Source organism: Microtus pennsylvanicus, chromosome 9 (assembly GCF_037038515.1).
Source record: "Microtus pennsylvanicus isolate mMicPen1 chromosome 9, mMicPen1.hap1, whole genome shotgun sequence".
Taxonomy (NCBI): domain Eukaryota; kingdom Metazoa; phylum Chordata; class Mammalia; order Rodentia; family Cricetidae; genus Microtus; species Microtus pennsylvanicus.
The window spans coordinates 41,395,175-41,412,992 of NC_134587.1; the positions used below are offsets into that span (position 1 = coordinate 41,395,175).

Sequence of the window (17,818 nt, forward strand, 5' to 3'; positions counted from 1 at the left end):
ACAAGCACTCTATCACTGAGCTATATTCCCAGCTCCCCTTTTACTTTTATGTCAAGATAGGGTCTCACTAAGCTACACACTAACTTCATTATGTAGCCCAGGTAGGCCTTTAACTTATGACCCTTCTGCCTGAGCTTCCCAAGGCTCGTGTGACCTGGCCCATTCAAGCACATATGTTGATGGAACATTGATTCATTGCACACTCTTTACTGAACACCTACTATGCCCAGGTGCTATCTGCAGCCAGAGGGCACAGCAATGACAAAGGAGAAAGATGTCCTGGCCCTTCTGGAGCTGACACTGGGGGTGGTGGACAATGAACGAGACAGTGTGATAAGCAGTGTTTGGGACAACAGAGCCAACCGTGGTGGCTAGGAAAGTTGGCATGGCTGATGGCAGGTTCCAGGGTGAGGCCAGTGCTAGGATTTCCATTACAGACAGCCACCCTTGCAGGTTCCTTATTGTACCCCAACTTTTCCCCTCCTGCCTTTGCCCTGGGCTTCCCCTTCCATGAAGTGGGTTCGTTTAAACACGCTGTCCACTTTCCTGAGCCTCCTGGTGGAGCAAAAGCTCTCCATGCCCTTTCCAACTTATTTCTTCCCACTGGAGAAATGAGGGGAAGGTATGTGGCCCTTTGGTTTCCGCTAACTTCAATTCTTCCTAGGTGGCGTTATAAGCTGGCAGCCTGTAGTGTGAGCTGTGGGGGAGGGCTCGCACGGAGAATCCTGTACTGTGCCCAGGCTCATGGAGAGGATAACGACGAAGAGATCCTGCCTGATACCCAGTGCCAGGGGTTGCCTCTTCCCGAGCCCCATGAGACCTGCAGCCCGGAGCCCTGTCCTCCCAGGTGAAGGTGGGGTATAGTGTGGGAGGGGTATGCCCAGTGCACAGACTCCAGGCAAGACTCCTGGAGATTGTAAGACACAGTAATAGCTCAGAAACACTGCAGAAAACAGGGCTGCTTGGAAGGCCAAGCTGGATGTGGGAGCTGAGGTTCAAGGACAATGGCTGGTGGGCTGTCAGTTCTACAGGCACAACAGTGGGAGGGCCTGCAGGCTCTGTGTATGGGAAGGCAGGGATGCCGTTCCCTGCAGAAATGGAAGAGCTACCACCGCAGCCTCTCAGGTTTTCTTTTCATCAGATATGTGTAATGATTTAAAATTTTATAGCTTAGAAATTACTTGACATCCAAAGCACATGTAACTTGTCCTTTGTTTTTGCTAAACAGTCTGTGTGCCTGTATTTTTCTTGCATGTTATATTTACAATTGATCTATGGTTTGGTTTTGTTGTTTTTTTTCTTTTTTATAAGACAGTGTCTTATGTAGGCCAGGCTAGCCTCAAATTCTCTATGTAGCTGAAGAAAACCTCGTATTCTTGAGCCTCAGGCCTTCACTTCTCAAGTGCTGGGATTTTAGGCATGTGCCACCACACCCAGCTAAATCTTTCTTTCTTTGTTTGTCTTTTAAATGGGAACAGCATGCACACATGAGCTCTGGTTACCACTGGGATGTTGAGTGGCCACTGTAATGAGCACCGATCTCTCTGTGGTCTCTCTTCTTTCCAGGGCCCTAGTTTCTCAGCCAGGTATGATTCTGCCTCAAAGAGCACATGGACAACTTTAGTTTAATGGTCACCACTAGGGACATTTGCTATTGGCTCCTAGTGGGCAGAAGCTAGTCATGCCCATATGCAGTGCAGGACAAAGGGCCATGCACGGTTAGATGTCACTGGTGGCAAGGTGTATGTCACATGCTCCTGAGGTGGGGTTTTGATGTGGCTCATACCATTGTCCAGGGTCCCAGGGTCCCAAAGCAGTACTGGGCCAACCAATGACATGAGCAACATTGTAGTTCATGAGGTCAGTGGAAACCCATAGCCAGCTAGGCATTTCAGTGGCTAGGGAATTGTGCAGACCATTGTTGAAGGAACTGGCGGTTCTTCAAGAGTCCCCCACAAGTGACCTAGCCTCCACAAAGGCCCAGCTGTCATTGGGGTCATTGGAGTCTGCTCTTCCTGCAGATGGAAAATCCTGTCCCTTGGTCCGTGCTCAGCCAGCTGCGGCCTTGGCACTGCCACACGAATGGTGGCTTGCATGCGGCTTGACCAAGGCCATGACAGTGAGGTGGATGAAGCTTTCTGTAAGGCTCTGGTGCGGCCCCAGGCCAGAGTCCCCTGCCTCATTACTGACTGTGCCTACCGGTGGCACATCAGCACCTGGACAGAGGTAAGAGCAGCCTGGTACCAGGAGCTCTAGCTGGCGCTAAGCAAGGCATCCATAAGGGGTCTGTGCATGAGGGGGCCTGAGGTGCTGATTCATTATGACCCTTGGAAGGAGGGGAGTGTCTGCTGTGGTGCATACTCAGAGCCAGGGACACAGCAAGGCATGGAGACCCCCAGCTGGGCTGAGAGAAGTCTGGCATCTGCAGATACTGGGAGCCTCACTACCAGAGACCAGTGTCATCTTGTGACAAGCACCAGAAAATCACCAGAGAGATGAGGGCAGGTCAAGCTTGGTTCCTCTGGGAGGATCTCACTCGTGGTAGACAGCACAGACAGCACAGACGGGATAAACTGTAGTCCTCGGGGGCCTGCTCCCCACCTCACCTAACCTTGGTCGGAAGATAAAGAAAGGACAAACATGTACTTTTGGGTCAAATGAGCTATAGGTAGAGAAGGCCACCCTGGACCCCTCTTTAAGGCTCTGAGGGACAAAGAGGCCGAGACAGAGATGGCTGGACCCTGAGACCAGAATCTCAGGTCTTGTACACATGTGAGGCCCCAAAAGGCATCTCTTTAGCTCTAATGTCCTCATCTGTACGGCAGAGACACCTGTCATTTACCGGGGTATGAGGGGTGACATCACATCACATTGTCCTGTGGTCTCTTGAGAGGGTCACCATGATCTTCCACCTCTTTCCTGACAGTGCTCCGTCTCCTGTGGGGATGGCATCCAGCGCCGGCATGATACCTGCCTTGGACCCCAGGCCCAAGTGCCTGTGCCAGCCAGCTTCTGCCAGCACCTACCCAAGCCAGTGACAGTGAGGGGCTGCTGGGCTGGACCCTGCGCAGGGCAGGAGACCCCCAGCTCACTGGCCCATAAGGAAGCTACTCTTCCCAGCCAGATGCAGGCTGCTGTTACTGTTGCTTCTCTGGAGTGGTCCCAGACCCAACCCCAAGGCCACACCCTCTTTCCAGTCTCCCAGTCTCTGGGGATCCAGGAAAACCTGGAAGAGTATGGTTAGGTTTCTTCCTGCTTCCGTTGGGGAGGTTGGCGTCTTGACCTGGGCAAGCGCTCAGGCACTAGACCATGTGCCACTGGGCCCGGGGCCTCCTGTGCTTTTCATGGTTAAATGTGTACACTTATGTTTATTTATGTGTACATAGGGGCAGGTGTGTGTGTGTGTGTGTGTGTGTGTGTGTAGGCCAGAGGACAACCTTGGGTGTCATTCCTCAGACAGGGTCTGTCATTGGCTTGGAGCTTACCCAAGTAGGTTAGGCTGGCTGGCTGAGCCCCAGGGATCCACCTGTCTCTGCCTCCCCAGTGCACCTCCATACCCGCCCTTTAAAATCTATGTTCTGGGGATTGGACTCTGGTCCTCATGCTTTCAAGAAAGCACTTTACTGACTACGCCATCGCCCCAGTTCAGAAGTCACACTTTTACTTCTATCCCCTTCAAATAACCTGAAGGTTGCAGAGTCAGGAGCTCAGATCTGTGCAGACCCAAGCCCACACAGCACATTGCCTCCTTTCCCCTGAAGCACTCAGAAATGGCCTGGCGTGGTGACTGATGCTCTGACTCACAGCCCCCATCTCACCCTTTGCCAGCCCTCGCTTTCAGCCCTGCTCTGCTCTGGTCGCCTAACTTCCCTTTCGCCCTCTGTAGGTGCCTGTGGAAGGCAGTACCTGGAACCCACGGGAACAATTGACATGCGAGGTCAAGGGCAGGTAGACTGTGTGGTGGCCATTGGGCGGCCTCTGGGTGAAGTGGTGACCGTCCAAATCCTCGAGAGCACCCTCAAGTGTAGTGCAGGTACATCCAGAGGCAGGCAGGCAACTGCTGGGCTTGGGGACCTGTGGCACAATTCCAGCATATCCGTTTTTGGCAGGATGTCCCTGTTTGGCATTTTTAAGGCTGTCTCATGACTGGCATGTGGGGATGTCCCTTTATAAGACAGGAAACTGGGGGTATGAGAGCTTTGGTGACACGGCCCCTACGTAGTCACATTAGCCAGTAAGAGAGAGAGTGGTTGTTTGAACTCAGCCCTGAGTCACTGTTGCTGACTTGAGTGGGGTGCTGGTTTCTCACTCTCCTGCCCTTTCTAGGGGAGCTGTTGCTGCTTTGGGGTAGGTTCACATGGAGGAAGATATGCTGGAAGATATCTGGCATGACTTTCAGCACCAAAACCAACACATTGGTGGTGAGGCAACATCGTGTGCAGCAAGGACAGGGAGTGCTGCTACGGTATTGGAGCCAACCTGCCCCAGGGACCTTCTACAGAGGTACGCCAGGCGCCTGGGCCTCCCCACATTCTCACTGGGGAGCTGGGGAGCTAGGCCTAGGTTGCTGTGGGCAGGGCATTTTCTTTCTTTCCTTTAAAAAAAGGTTTTTTTGTTTATTATATATACAATGTTCTACCTGCATATATATATATGCTTGGATCCCAGACAAGGGCACCATATCTCATTAGATGGTATGAGGTACCATGTGGTTGCTAGGAATTGATCTCAGGACCCCTGGAAGAACAGCCTGTGCTCTTAACTTCTGAGCTTTCTCTCCAGCCAATGCACAGGGCATTTTCAACAGGGTCATGGGCAGGCCAGGAGGGAGCTGGCCAAGCTGGAAACTGGGAGCAGGCAATGTCTTCCAAATGGTCAGGATGGGTTTCCTTTGTGGCCGTGAAGCTGGATAGGTGGAATTGATATGGTCCACATCATTGTTCCATCCCTCAGGCCACTGCCCCATTTCCTTGACTTTGGTTCTCAACTCTTTCAAGGTCCTCTCAGGTCGGTGAGCCACTTTCCCTCAGCCTGCTTCCTGTGACTTAGTGTGTACGCTAGCACCCACAAGAAAGATGCCCGCACTACACACTGCTCAGACAGAGGGCATCTCATGGATTCCTGTTTTACACAGAGCCCAAACAGTGTCCTCTGTGAGCCCTCTCGATCACCTTAGAGGTTTGATGTAGAAGCCCAAGGTGACTGAAGATGTCTTTTACCTTGCCGATTCCAGATGTTTCTGCCACATCTGAAAGTGGTACAACAGGGCATGGCCTCTGCAAAGGCTTAGTGTGAACGTGTCACCCTTTCCCGCAGCTGCCACCAGCAGTAAGCTGTGCTAGTGGCCGAATGCACAGGTGCTGGGGTCCTCCTGGGAAGCCCAGTGGCTTCCTTCTCATTGCCTCTCACTTCTCACATGCAGACAGTCCGTCTTACAGGAAGCTTAGGTGCAGGCAAGTGGGGTTCACCAACTACCGATGATAGCTGTGAGCAGCATAACTGAAACCCAACTTTTCTGCCAGTTTTGTGTTTTAAGTACTTTGTGGTATAAGTTCATTGAATCCTCTTTTTTTTTTTTTTTTTTGGTTTTTCGAGACAGGGTTTCTCTGTGGTTTTGGAGCCTGTCCTGGAACTAGCTCTTGTAGACCAGGCTGGTCTCGAACTCACAGAGATCCGCCTGCCTCTGCCTCCCGAGTGCTGGGATTAAAGGCGTGCGCCACCACCGCCCGGCAAAGTAAATGTAATTTTTTTTTTGATTTTTCGAGACAGGGTTTCTCTGTAGCTTTTGGTTCCTGTCCTGGCACTAGCTCTTTCTAGACCAGGCTGGCCTCGAACTCACAGAGATCCGACTGCCTCTGCCTCCCGAGTGCTGGGATTAAAGGCGTGCGCCACCACCGCCCGGCTGAATCCTCTTTTTTAATATATAAAATGTTCTGTCTGCATGTGTGCCCGCAGGCCAGAAGAGGGCACCATATCTTGTTATAGATGGTTGTGAGCCATCATGTGGTTGTTGGGAATTGAACTCAGGACCTATGGAAGAACAATAAATGCTCTTAACCACTGAGCCATCTCTCCAGCCCCCACTGAATTCTCTTTTAAAATTCCCTGCCTAAAGCATGCCACTGTTCCCTTCTCCTCACAGTGGAGGGAACCAAAGCTTGGAACCTTTCCGTCCCTTCAATTTATTATGATTTATTATTATTATGATTGTGTGTGTCTGATGTATGTGTGGGGGCATGTGTATGGCATGGTGTGGGTGTGGAGGACAGTGGGCAATTCCACGGAGTCAATTTTTTCCTTTCGTCTTTATGTGATCAGCTCTCCTTTCCCTTAAAAAAAAATTGTTTTGTGTGTGTATTGTCAGGCAGAGGGCGGTGTCAGAGGTTCTTTCCCACCGTGTGGGTCCTACCAATCAGACTCAAGCTGTCAGGCTTGCACATAGCACTTCAGCTGTGGAGCCACCCCCACCTCCCCCTTTCGGATCACTGCCTGATGCTAGTCTATTAGAAGCGGTCTGAACGAAGGCTCAGCAGCGGTGGGGGGAGGGAGTCCGCTAGGGACCCTCTGGTGGTCCACAGCCAGCCAATCCGCTTGTTCTTGCCTGTAGGATGTGACAGGCAGCTCTTTGGACCTCGGGGTGAAATTGTGAGCCCCCAACGGAGCCCAGATGGGAGGAATACAAGGAGCTGCCGGCTCTTCATCAGTGTGGCCCCACAGGCCCGCATTGCCATCCGTGCCCTGGCCAGTGACATGGGCACTGCCTCTGAGAGGATCAATGCCAACTATGTCTCGGTGAGGTCACCAGGATGGGGACAGAAATGGGGTGACTTTTAATATGCTTCTGGAGAGCTGTCTCTAGGAAGGAGAACAGGAATGCTGGGTTTAGGGAACCCTTTCAGTTTATTTCTCACCCCAAACTTCAAAATTATTTGAAAGAATGGGAAAGAGGGTTTCCTCCACACTAACTCACCAGCAAATGCTTGCTACTCCACCTGCAAGAACCAAGAGGGAAAACCTTTCCTGGGGTAGACTGCCTGTTGACCAGGGTGGAAGCATCATGTTCAGGCCTGGTATTTTTTTTTTCCAGAAGAGCATAGGTAGGGTTGCGGGTTTGTGTGCTCTGCAAGATATCAGATCACCCCATAATCAGGCCTGGGCAGGATTCCAGCGCTGGCACCTGGCTGTGTATCCTAGGGAAGCGGCCCAAAGCCTTTGAACTTCAGTTAGAATGGCATGTCCCTCATGGGGGCTCCTGTGAGAATCAAACATGATTCTGAGTAGCCAGGAGTCTATAAATTTAGATAATGGTCACTCATGGTTTCTACTGGCTACTTGCTTCTCTCCAGATCAGAGATATCCACAGCCTGAGGACCACAACATTTTGGGGGCAGCAGGCACTCTTCTGGGAGTCCGAAAGCAGCGAGGCTGAACTGGAGTTTAGCCCTGGTTTCCTGGAGGCTCATGCCAGCCTCCAGGGTCAGTACTGGACCATCCCACCGAGGACACCGGAACAGGCCAACAGTCTGACTCTGTCCTAGAGTTCTCTACAACCGCCAGAAAGGGAGGCAACCCTCCACTTAAGTGACCAGCCCCGGAGTGTGCAACACTAGCCTCTTGAGAGGTTCTAACTCCTGCCAGCCTTAGGGAATCTCTTTTAGGGACTTTTCCAGGTGCAGAAGGGCTGGGAGGTGGAGATTGGGAAAAGCAGTCCCAGCCCCAGTAACTAATAAAGGATACAGGAAACCTGACTGGCGTTTTCCTCCCACAACCTGCTCCAGCCGGGCTTGAAAGCTCATTCTACTGCAAGGTGGAGTTTCCTGGCCATTTGAGTAGGACCTTTGCCATTTCTAGACGACTTCTTCCAATCTTGGGAATCAAAAAAGGCCAGTCGGAATCCGGCGCACCTGCTGGGTCTCTGCTGCGAGGAGACCCTTGCGATTGTAAACACGCCCCTTATGCTAATATACGACAGTCTCCGCCTCCCGCCCGGCCCCCACTACTGGCCTGCGGGTCCGCCCTTATGCTAATCGCCGCCTCTCCCACAAGGCCGTGCGCGGGTGGACACGTCCCTTTGTGCGTGCCTGGGGCTGCACGCAGCCTAGAGCGTAGCGTCCCAGCAGCATGAGCGGCTCGGGCGCTGCCGGGGCGGCCGCGGGCCCTGCCCCGCCGGCGCAGGAGGAGGGCATGACATGGTGGTACCGCTGGCTGTGCCGCCTGGCGGGCGTGCTGGGGGCCGTGTGTGAGTACCGCGGCCGGGGGAGCGGGCGTCCCCGGGGTTGCCATGGCTCCTGGCCTCGGGCCTGTGTTCTGCCACCCGAAGTGCGGTGGCCAGAGGCCGAGCTGACCCGGCCTTGTCCAGAGGAGCCGAGACTCACGGAGGACGCGCGTCTCTCTTTTTCCTGGTCCTCCTCGGCCTGGCGACGCTCACCTGGGCTGGGGTGGGACTGCCGAATTCCCAGCCTTTGGGCAAAGCTTGTTCATAAGTGGGGGCGGGGGCAGGTCGCCACAGGCTAGCAAGTTTGCTTGAGAGTCTGACGGTGCCAGGGGGTAGATGGCCCCACAGGATGGCTGGGCAGGGGGTGCGGGAGAAGCAGCTCATTGGTTTCTCAGTGTCCATTTAGACTCCAGCTCTTCAGCTGTGCACCCTCTGCTAATGCTTCTCACCGGCCCGGAATCTTCCACACCAATCCCTGGTTCACACCCCCTGAGCTTAGGTCCCAGAGAGCACTAAAAGGATAAAAGAGAAAGGCAGGTCTGCCTCTTACGTGCAGCTGTGTTGCTGGCCTTCCAAACCAGACTTTTGAACGGAATGTGTTTCTTAAATCCTGTCTGTCCCTTCCATTGTGAATTCCTAGAAGCCCAGGGGGAATACTAGTCTCAGGAAAGGGAGGTCCGAGGATCCCATTGCCTACCCGGTACAGGAGCCGAAACTGTGTGGGTAGGGCAGACCCATCTGCTCTCTTGCCTAAAGGAGTAGCTAGGAGCCCCATCTGTTCAGAGGCTCCTGCTGGAAGTTCAGGTGGATTGGGTGGGGCTAGTTGTGTGCTGCCCTGGCAAGGCAGTTCCCGAGGGAATTTGCTGAGGTCGGATTCAGATCCTCTCCTGCAGTTAGCTATTTCAAGGTGGTGCTAAGGGGTGCAGGAGCAAGGAAGATCCTGACCTCCCTCCATCTTGGTGATCCCATCAGTGACCCCCGTGACTTCTAGACTGACTTTGGAAATCCCGCCCAATCCTGTGCTTCCTAAAGTGGGTGTCTATGCTACTTCAGAAGGTCTCCCCCAACTCAGCCCTCCTTCTGGGTTGAACCATAGTTGAGATCTTAGGGGAAACCCGTGGCACTAACTTCAGTTGTCCCCCTAGCCTACAGATTTTGGGGGAGGGGCAAAGTGTATTTGCTTTAGAAATTCAGTAGGGGGTTTTGACAAGAGCTGTGTCTTAACCAGTCATTTTGGCATAGGGCTGTCTTCTCTTAGAGTGAAGGGCCTTGGAGGGATTTATTCTGGTCCCAAAGGCATCTGGAGACAATAGCTATAAAGAAGAAAAGATTGCATAGTGACATCTGCCTTTTATGGAGGACATAGCAGTAGCAGCCCAAGTGGATGTTTCTGAATCCTTGGTTGTCAGAGGACTTCCGTTTCTCTGCGTTGTGACCTGGTCCTCCCCAGAGCTGTCTGTGTAGGGCAGAGTGGGTGAAGTGGAGCCACAGATGGAATGCTGATGCCAGCAGTGTAGGCTCCTCAGGTGAGACCAGACCCAACCCCACACAGGCAGGAGGTGCATAGTCCCTCACTTTTGTGTCCCCGGGAGCTTTGTGGCCAGAGCCACACATGGGTGAGTGCTGCCTTGTGTTCTTTATTAGGGAAGGTGGTTTTATGGCATAGGAGCTGGGCCACTCAGATCCATTCTCCTGCATCAGCTTCCATTTGCATAGTGTAACACAGGAAAGAGGAAAACGGTGGAATTCCAGGCCCAGTGGAGGGATCAGGTGCCATAGGCCTGCTGCAAGTTTAATGAGTTGGTTGCTAATTGCAGCCTCAGAGGGCCAGCACTCTGCCCCTCCCTGGCGACAACCTGGGCTTGTGTCCTACCAAGCTGGGCAACTCCCAGGAATGTCCTCAGAGGCTCCCAGAGTTCCTGGTGAGGGACTTCCTGGTGAAGCCAGCTGCAGGCTGTGAGTGGGTGTGGCAGACTGTGTCCCTGAGGTGCTGACAGAGGAGAAGAACCTCAGGCTCCACACTGAAGTGAAGTTCTATGATGGGGAAGAAGAGGACACATTGTCCCTGCATGGCGTCTTGCTGTTCTACTATTGGGACACAGCATGGCCATGTGGAGGAGAGAAAATGAGCTGAGGGGGCTACATGTCCAGGATGGATCACTTGGCTGGTGTTTTAGACGTGGAACTGTCACTTGGATCTTACCTGGCCCCCATCAGTGTATCATGAGAAGCATCCCTATCCTGACCCAAATTCAAGCTGTAGCCAGACGTAGTGGCACGTGCCTGTAATCCCAGCCCCCAGGAGGCTGAGGAAGCAGGATAGTGTATCTTGGGCTACAGAGCAGGACTCTGTCTCAACGGGGGAAAAAAACCAAAACTCGAATCAAACAAGCATAAACAACAACAAACAATCTCAAATAAATCTGAGTAGAACTTTCCAATTCAGAGGGCTTTTTGAGCAGCCTACTTCGTGGATGGTGATTGGTGGCCCCTGCTATGGTTTTTGTTGAGAGCAGAACAGGCCTGACCTCTTGAGGGGGTTTTGATAATGGCTAGGAACCAAGAGCTGGCTCATCAGTGTTAGGTGTGAGAAGGGTGTTGCCTTTACCATCCCCCCAAGTGTGAAAGTGGCTGGATTTGAGGTTCCTGAAGAGGCTAGCTGTCTCAGGTGAGGGTGGGTGGCTGAGGGAAGCATGTTCTCAGTGTCTGCCCAGTCAGCCTCTGCCGTGTCTGCCACATACTCTGCTAACTCCTGCCCATGTCATTTGCTTTGAAGCCTGTGCCATCTCTGGACTCTTCAACTGTGTCACCATCCACCCTCTGAATATTGCAGCTGGCGTGTGGATGATGTGAGTAGCTGTGAGTGGCCTGCCCCGGTGGGGCTTGAGGTCTGTGATGCGGGGGACAGCCGGCTGAGCCCTTATTGAGTACAGGGTCACAGACACAGTTACTGAGCATCTACCCGGCTCAACACTGTAGACTCCTCATCTACTGCAATGGGATCTTCCCTCTCGGAGCTCCAGAGCCATGGTGTCTAAGGTCAGAGTTGGGGGTCTAAGAGGGAGAAAAGAGGGTGGTCGGCCAGCCATGAGGCGGTGAGCAGGGCTAGTTAGGGGGGCAGATGCAGGTGTAATTGGTGGCTATAGCATCCACAGGTCTTATCTCCCTCCCTGTCCCCCCCCCCCCCCCAGTGATGGGCTCCTTATCACCCTCTTTCCAGCAGCTTGATCCCAGGAGGGGGCGCCAGAGAGAGGGCTGCTCAAGGCGCAGGGGAAGCATTAGCATTTGTTAGTGCCTGCCCTCTCCTTTGGGGCAAGGTATAGGTCCCACCTTAGGCCTCAGGCCAGGGTGATTTTGGTCTTGTGATGTGTGTGGAGGCCTGTGCTGGCCCCAGGTGGCGAGGATGGGGACTGTAGAGGTTGTGTACAGATTGGCAGAACAGTGAGCTGATATTTGGAAGACTAGCAGCCACGGTGGGCAGGCAGTGGGCAGGAATTACAAGAGCTGTGTCTGTTAATCAGGCTGTCAACAGCACTTTCTTCCAGATGTGGCAAAGGCCCAGTTGTCTGATCATGACCATTCCCCACCCATGGAAGCCAAGGCCTTCAGCACCAGCAGCCTAGCTGCTCCCAGCAACTAACTGGGCAAGGATTGAAGCCACCTGAGTAGAAGCTCCCAGCATGGGCTGCCCACTACCCTGCCTCTGTCTGCCTGACCCACATGGTCTCAGGCCTCAGGCTATGAGCAGTCCTCAGTGACTGGGGGCAGCCTGTCCTTAGTGGCAGTGTTGGTGACTATGATAATACTCCTAGCAGCTGGCACTGTGGCTAAGTTCTGTGGATGAACATGCTGCTGGCTCAAGATAACATCGAGGCAAGGGCCTTAGTTCATTTCACAGTTGGAAGGATAAAGAGATCAGATACCAGGCTCTTCCTCCAGCATGCTTGGGTAGTTAGGGATGCTGCTACAGCAGTGGGGTGGGGTGGGGTGTTGAACTGCTTGGCAGAAACAGGTACCTTGTAGCATCTTCTGAGGGCCTGTGGGAGGGTTTCCTTGAACCACTGGCGTGAGGCTTTTGCAGCCCCAGGTTGTCAACTGTTATTGTCCTTTTTGCCTTTGCCCCTGCAGCATGAATGCCTTCGTCCTGCTGTTGTGCGAGGCGCCCTTCTGCTGCCAGTTCGTGGAGTTTGCAAACACAGTCGCTGAGAAGGTCGATCGGCTGCGCTCCTGGCAGAAGGCTGTGTTCTACTGCGGGTGAGGGGCTGTTGGGCGGGGCCTATGACACGGTTCCCCAAACTTTCTGATTAAAGCAGGTATTGGTGAGGTGGGCGGGGCAGGAACAGGTAGAGGCCTTTCTTTCCTGCAGGAGTTTCATTGGATAGCTGTAGACACAGCCACTGGCCCATCCAATAACAGCTGCTAAAGAGCGGGACCCAGTATTTGCCTTCTGGAGCTCAGCTGGCTGTTACGGCCACACAAGTGTTCTAAGATCTGTGGTGCTTGTAGCAGTGTGTGTGTGTGGGGGAAGCAGCTGGGAGTTGCCAGGTAGGTCATAGTAGATCTGCGTGGGCGATAGGCAGCCTTGAGAGGAGTGTGACCAACCTAGAAGTTCAGACATGAGATTGAAGAACAGAAAACACCATTTTCCTCTAAATACGTTTTCTCCTTTTGGTTCTGACAAGTGTCATAAGACTGCACCACTTCCGAGATAAATTGAATACACAGAAGCTTCAGGGAAGCCCTTTTTTTGCATGAGAGGCCTGGCTAGGCAGTGATATTTATCACGGTTTATCTTTACAATCAGGTTAGACCAAAGCTTGGTGAAGGCTCAGCGGCTTCGGCAGTGAGAGTATACAATGAGTGTGTGCTTGCTGGCGGTTTTCTGTTGTGTCTAAATCTAAAGGGATCGTAGGATCATAAAGTTCTAATTAGGCTCGCATGATGTTCTTTGGTTTATGTGTGTGTGTGTGTGTGTGTGTGTGTGCGCGCGCGCATACCTATATATAGGTGCACACGTGTGCGGAAGCCAGATGTGGAGACCAGGTATTTTCTTCATTCACTTTTCACTTGTTTTTAAGGATAGGGTCGCTCACTGAACCTGGAGCTCACAAATTTGGCTCGACTGCCTGTCTCTACCTCACCATCCCTGAAGTACTTGGGTTCTTATGGGGATCCAAACAGGGCCTCACGCACATGCAGCAGGCACTTTATCAACTAAGCTCTCTCCTTACCCCTTCGTTTTTTCCCTACCCTTTGTATTTGAGGTGGTCTCATTATGTAGACCTGGCTGCCTCCTGAGTACTGGGATTAAAGGCGTGAGTCAGCATACCTGGCTTTCTTTGAGTTTCTAAGACGTGTTGTCATGATGTTACAGTAATGTGTTGTTTATCAAAAGTCATTTGTAAAGTAGAAGATGGTCACTCCAGATCTCACTACCTATTTTCTGGCATGTGTTTCTCCAGTCAATCCAGACCCTTTTGAAGCTCATCTTTAACCTGCTTATAAAGGTTGAACCTGCTTTTTTGACTTGCTGTGGTATTCATATTCAGTATCATCACAAAGACTATGACCTTCCTTTTAATGTTAAACACATTTATTCAGCTGGACATAGTGCTTTTGTTTTAATTTGTTAGCTGACGTCAATCAAGTCTGGTGAACATCTGTCTGCCAAAACTACCATGATGACATCCTTAGGAGATGTTTCCAGGTGTGAAATTACCAGGCCAAAGGCTATGGTCATTCAAAAGATCTTAACATACGTGACTCAGTTTCTTTCCCAAGAGGCTATCTGTGTGTCCGTCCCCTCCCCACCCAGTGCCTAGTGCCACTTTAACGTTTATATTCATTGTCTAGGAAGTAAAATGCCCTCCTGTATATTCTCATTCATTTTCTTTCTCAAAAGGTTTCTGGTCTCTGGTCCTGCTCTTTTGAGAGCTTTAATGTTTGACTTTGCAGGCTGTGTGTTTTCAGTATTAAAAACCTCAGATTCCTATGCTATGTTTCCCATTCTGGTTTTTCCAACCTATTTGCCTTTAATATTAATGGTTTTCCTCGTGTGATCGTTTCCCTCGAGATTTCTATTATTTTATTATAGAAACCCCTCGACTTAAGATGGGTTTCTGTTTTGATAAAACAGCCTATTGAAAACATGGTAGCACACCTCACCTACCAAACACAGCTGTTACCAACCTTCACCATGCTTCAAGCCCTGACGCTGGGCATTATGACTTGGTATGGTGCCTCCTAAGGTGGCCTGCAAAGCTTGGGGCTCAGAACTTTAGTCAGTGTCTGCTGAGTACCACAAGCACAACCATAGATGGACCGTAGTCTGCTATAGTCAAGGATCCTCCTCACTTGGAAGCACTTCTGCTATAATGAAATCTACACCGGAAGTCCAAGGAGTGAAGTTGGCTTTGAGTGTGTGTCATCCTCCTGTTCCGGGTGCCTCCTCTCCAGAAGTGACTGGACTGAGGGCCGGGCTGCAGGCTCCAGAACCTTCCTGAGTCAGCCTGTCTGGGACTCACCTCCTGTTGGAAAATCCCATCCCTCAAGACTGAGTTGCAGAGGGTCTTAGGTAGAATGGACCCATCACCAGGTGGCGCCAGCCTGCTACTGAAGCCCCAGCTAGAGCTGCGCTGGGCCCAGTGTTCCCCTGGGCATGAACGGGGTGTGGGGGTGGGGTGTGGGGGTCAGGGTGGAGTGGGATGATGGTGCTTGTTGAGGTACAGCTGGCCCAGGATTGCTGTACTGATGAGAGCGTTCATTCAGTGTGAGGTGGGTGTGGGATAAGTGGCCAGCAGTCCTCACCTGACATCAGGATCTCAGGTTTGACCTCACTATACGGTGGACGTGGAGCCTTGAGAAGCTAACTTGGTCACAGGACTGTACGGATGGACCATACCCCCATCCTCTGGCCCCAGCCTCTCTGTTCTAATGCATCATATACCCAGCTGTTTGCTATTTAACCATTTGTGGGTCACAGATCTTGCCATGGAGACCTGCTATGGTCTTCAATTCTGCCTCCAGAAGGGATGTTTGAGGCCCTCACAGGGCCAACACATGGGGTGGGAGTGCACCCTTGACCTCTGTTCTCTCCTAGGATGGCCGTCGTTCCCATCGTCATGAGCCTGACCCTGACCACGCTGCTGGGCAACGCCATCGCCTTTGCCACCGGGGTGCTGTACGGACTATCTGCCCTGGGCAAAAAGTGCGTCTGCAGCCCAACCCCGGGGTGGGGCCTCCTTTGCTGCCCCTGCTACCCCATCTCAAGTGGGAAAGGTCTGGGTGGAGCCCTCTGTCTAGTTATGCACAGTGGCCATAAGTGACTTACCTGTGCTCTCAGGAAGAGAGTCAAGAACTCGGGACAATGTAGGTGGCCCCTCTTGCCTGGCTTGCACTCCATCAGGTATGCACCAGACACTGTAACCAACTGCCACCTGTCCCCTTTAGCTTTGTCGGTACCAGCAACATGTGCCCCTCTCAGAGGAGCAAGGCCTCTGTCCCCTTGATGGTGATCTCTGGGGAGCAGAGTCTTGGGGAAACATGCCTGCAGGTTCTATCTGGTTGCAGCCTGGGAGTTGGCAGTGGGAGGGCTGTGCCCATGGAACAGCTTCTTTTCTCCCCCTAGGGGTGATGCCATTTCCTATGCTCGGATCCAGCAGCAGAGGCAGCAGGCAGATGAGGAGAAGCTGGCTGAGACTCTGGAGGGAGAGCTGTGAGGTGGCCCAGGGTGACCTACCCTCATTGCCTACTGCCACTGGGTTCTGTGTGACGTCTGGAGAAGGCGGAGCACCAAGTCTGTAAAATGGCCTGGGAGAGGAGTCCCTGCACGTCATCATGCCTCAAGTCGTCTTGTGCCTACCCTGTTCTCTGGACCTACTCAGCCTGGAGCTCCTGCCCCACTGGGATGAACTTGCTCCTGTGAGCCTATGGTGCGGATTCCTGCGCTGGTCACCCTTCCCAGACCTAAGGCCGGTCACCCAGGCTCCTGCCGCTTCAGGGCCGAGCTGGCTGGCAGGTGAGGCTTCAGCTCTGCCCCATGCACCTGTCCTCAGAGCAGAGGATGAATGCAGCAGTGTCTTGAGGCCAGCGACTGTTGCCTGGAGCAGGAGAGATGGCTGGTCCTTTGAGAATCTACAGTGCTCCCAGGAAGCAGCTTCTTGGCCAGAAGAGCAGCCTTGGCAGTGGCCAGAGGGCTGGGTGGAAGTCCCCTGGTGCCTTGACCAAGCTATTCCAGACACCTTGTTGTTCCATCTCCCATGGGCCTTGCCTTGACCTCCAGGTCCTGCCCCTCCCCCAGTTCAGGCTTTGGTGCTAGGAAGTGTGTGTTTGTGTGTGTGGTGTGCGCTGGGAGCGTGTACTCCTGCTAATATGCAGTGAGAGCCTCTTTATCAGTGATGGCAGGCTCACTATTTGTAGGGATTGACCTCAGGTATTCTTCCCAACCTGCCCCTGGCATCCTGTAGCCTTTGAAGAGCTGAGCAGAGACTCAAGTCACCTCTCACACAGAGCTGGCCCTGCCCCAGGTACTAGACCTAGGTGAGTAGGCCTGCATGGCTAGGATATGGAGAACTGCTACTCTGGAACTAGTCCTCCTGCACATACCCTGGTTGTCCCCCACCCTTCTGCACTGTTATCTTTTCCTTCTGTCCTGTGATGTTGGCACTAGTGGCTCCTTAGATGGGCGGGACCCTAGACATTAGGCACATGTTGGTGGTCTGGCTGAAGAGGACATGAGAGATGCTAAGCCCTGCCTCCCTCCTGCACTAGGACTTCAGCTGGGCCTGCTCCATGGGACCCAGCCCAGGAGTTGCTGAGTCTCTAGGGAATCTTTAGCTCACCAGTTTTTGGAGCCAGGAATAGTGGGCATTCTATTTTGGATAGAGACTCTTTGATATGTGGGCTCTGGTCTTTTCTCAGAGAGCCTGGACACAGTGAACCCCAGAGTAGCAGAGATGTCACAGTGTACCTGGCTTGGCGGGACATGTGTCTTCAAGGTTTTTCTGAGGCTATTTTTCTCAAGCCAGGAATGGGCTTCAAGGGCTCTGTGTATGTATGTTTGGGTGTGTCAGGGCCCATGTTCACAGTAAGACCTGTCTACCTCCCAGGAGGAGCAAAGGCCCTACCTGCCCCTCTGGTTACTTGTATTGGCATAAGATTCAGGTCACTTCTGCCCAGGCCTTCTGTCCCTGGTATTGAAACTCACTGGCTACATCTGTGGATAAGATTGGACCCCAATAAGGAAATTGATTTTGTACTGGGAAAGCATGGGGTAGGGGGTAAAGGTAGAGAGAGGGATACAGACCAGAGTGGGACAGTCATTTACATCCTGAGGTTCCGGAATTACGGTGGCTCTGGAGCCCATTGCTTTGCTTCTGAGCACACACAGGCACTCTCTAGCCTAGACTAGGCCCCTCTATTGCCTGTATCTGACTGTCTTCTGTGGCTCCCTTTGCCACCCACCCCCTGGTTTGTTTTTGGTTAGTTTACATTTGGAGTAAAGCAAGGCTGTAGTTGGTATGCACCGTCTACCTGTCACCTGTCTTCAGTGTCTGGGACTGGCAGGGAGACCCTGACTACGCCTGCTGGGCTGAGCCTGGCCCA

The 17,818-nt window shown here is 52.6% G+C and overlaps 2 protein-coding genes across 2 annotated transcripts; both read left to right on the plus strand.

Annotated features, from left to right (window-relative positions):
- The first annotated feature begins 611 nt into the window (after nt 1-611).
- LOC142856987 (A disintegrin and metalloproteinase with thrombospondin motifs 13-like) lies at nt 612-7,735 on the plus strand. Its single transcript, XM_075984611.1, has 9 exons — nt 612-622; nt 665-847; nt 1,567-1,586; nt 1,979-2,226; nt 2,927-3,239; nt 3,887-4,033; nt 4,327-4,503; nt 6,608-6,792; nt 7,347-7,735. Exons 1-9 carry the CDS (start codon nt 612-614, stop codon nt 7,536-7,538), a joined length of 1,476 nt encoding a protein of 491 aa, XP_075840726.1. The 3' UTR covers nt 7,539-7,735.
- Nucleotides 7,736-8,043: 308 nt separating this feature from the next.
- Cacfd1 (calcium channel flower domain containing 1) lies at nt 8,044-17,743 on the plus strand. Its single transcript, XM_075985543.1, has 5 exons — nt 8,044-8,239; nt 10,992-11,064; nt 12,344-12,469; nt 15,315-15,422; nt 15,843-17,743. Exons 1-5 carry the CDS (start codon nt 8,122-8,124, stop codon nt 15,931-15,933), a joined length of 516 nt encoding a protein of 171 aa, XP_075841658.1. The 5' UTR covers nt 8,044-8,121; the 3' UTR covers nt 15,934-17,743.
- Nucleotides 17,744-17,818: the final 75 nt, after the last annotated feature.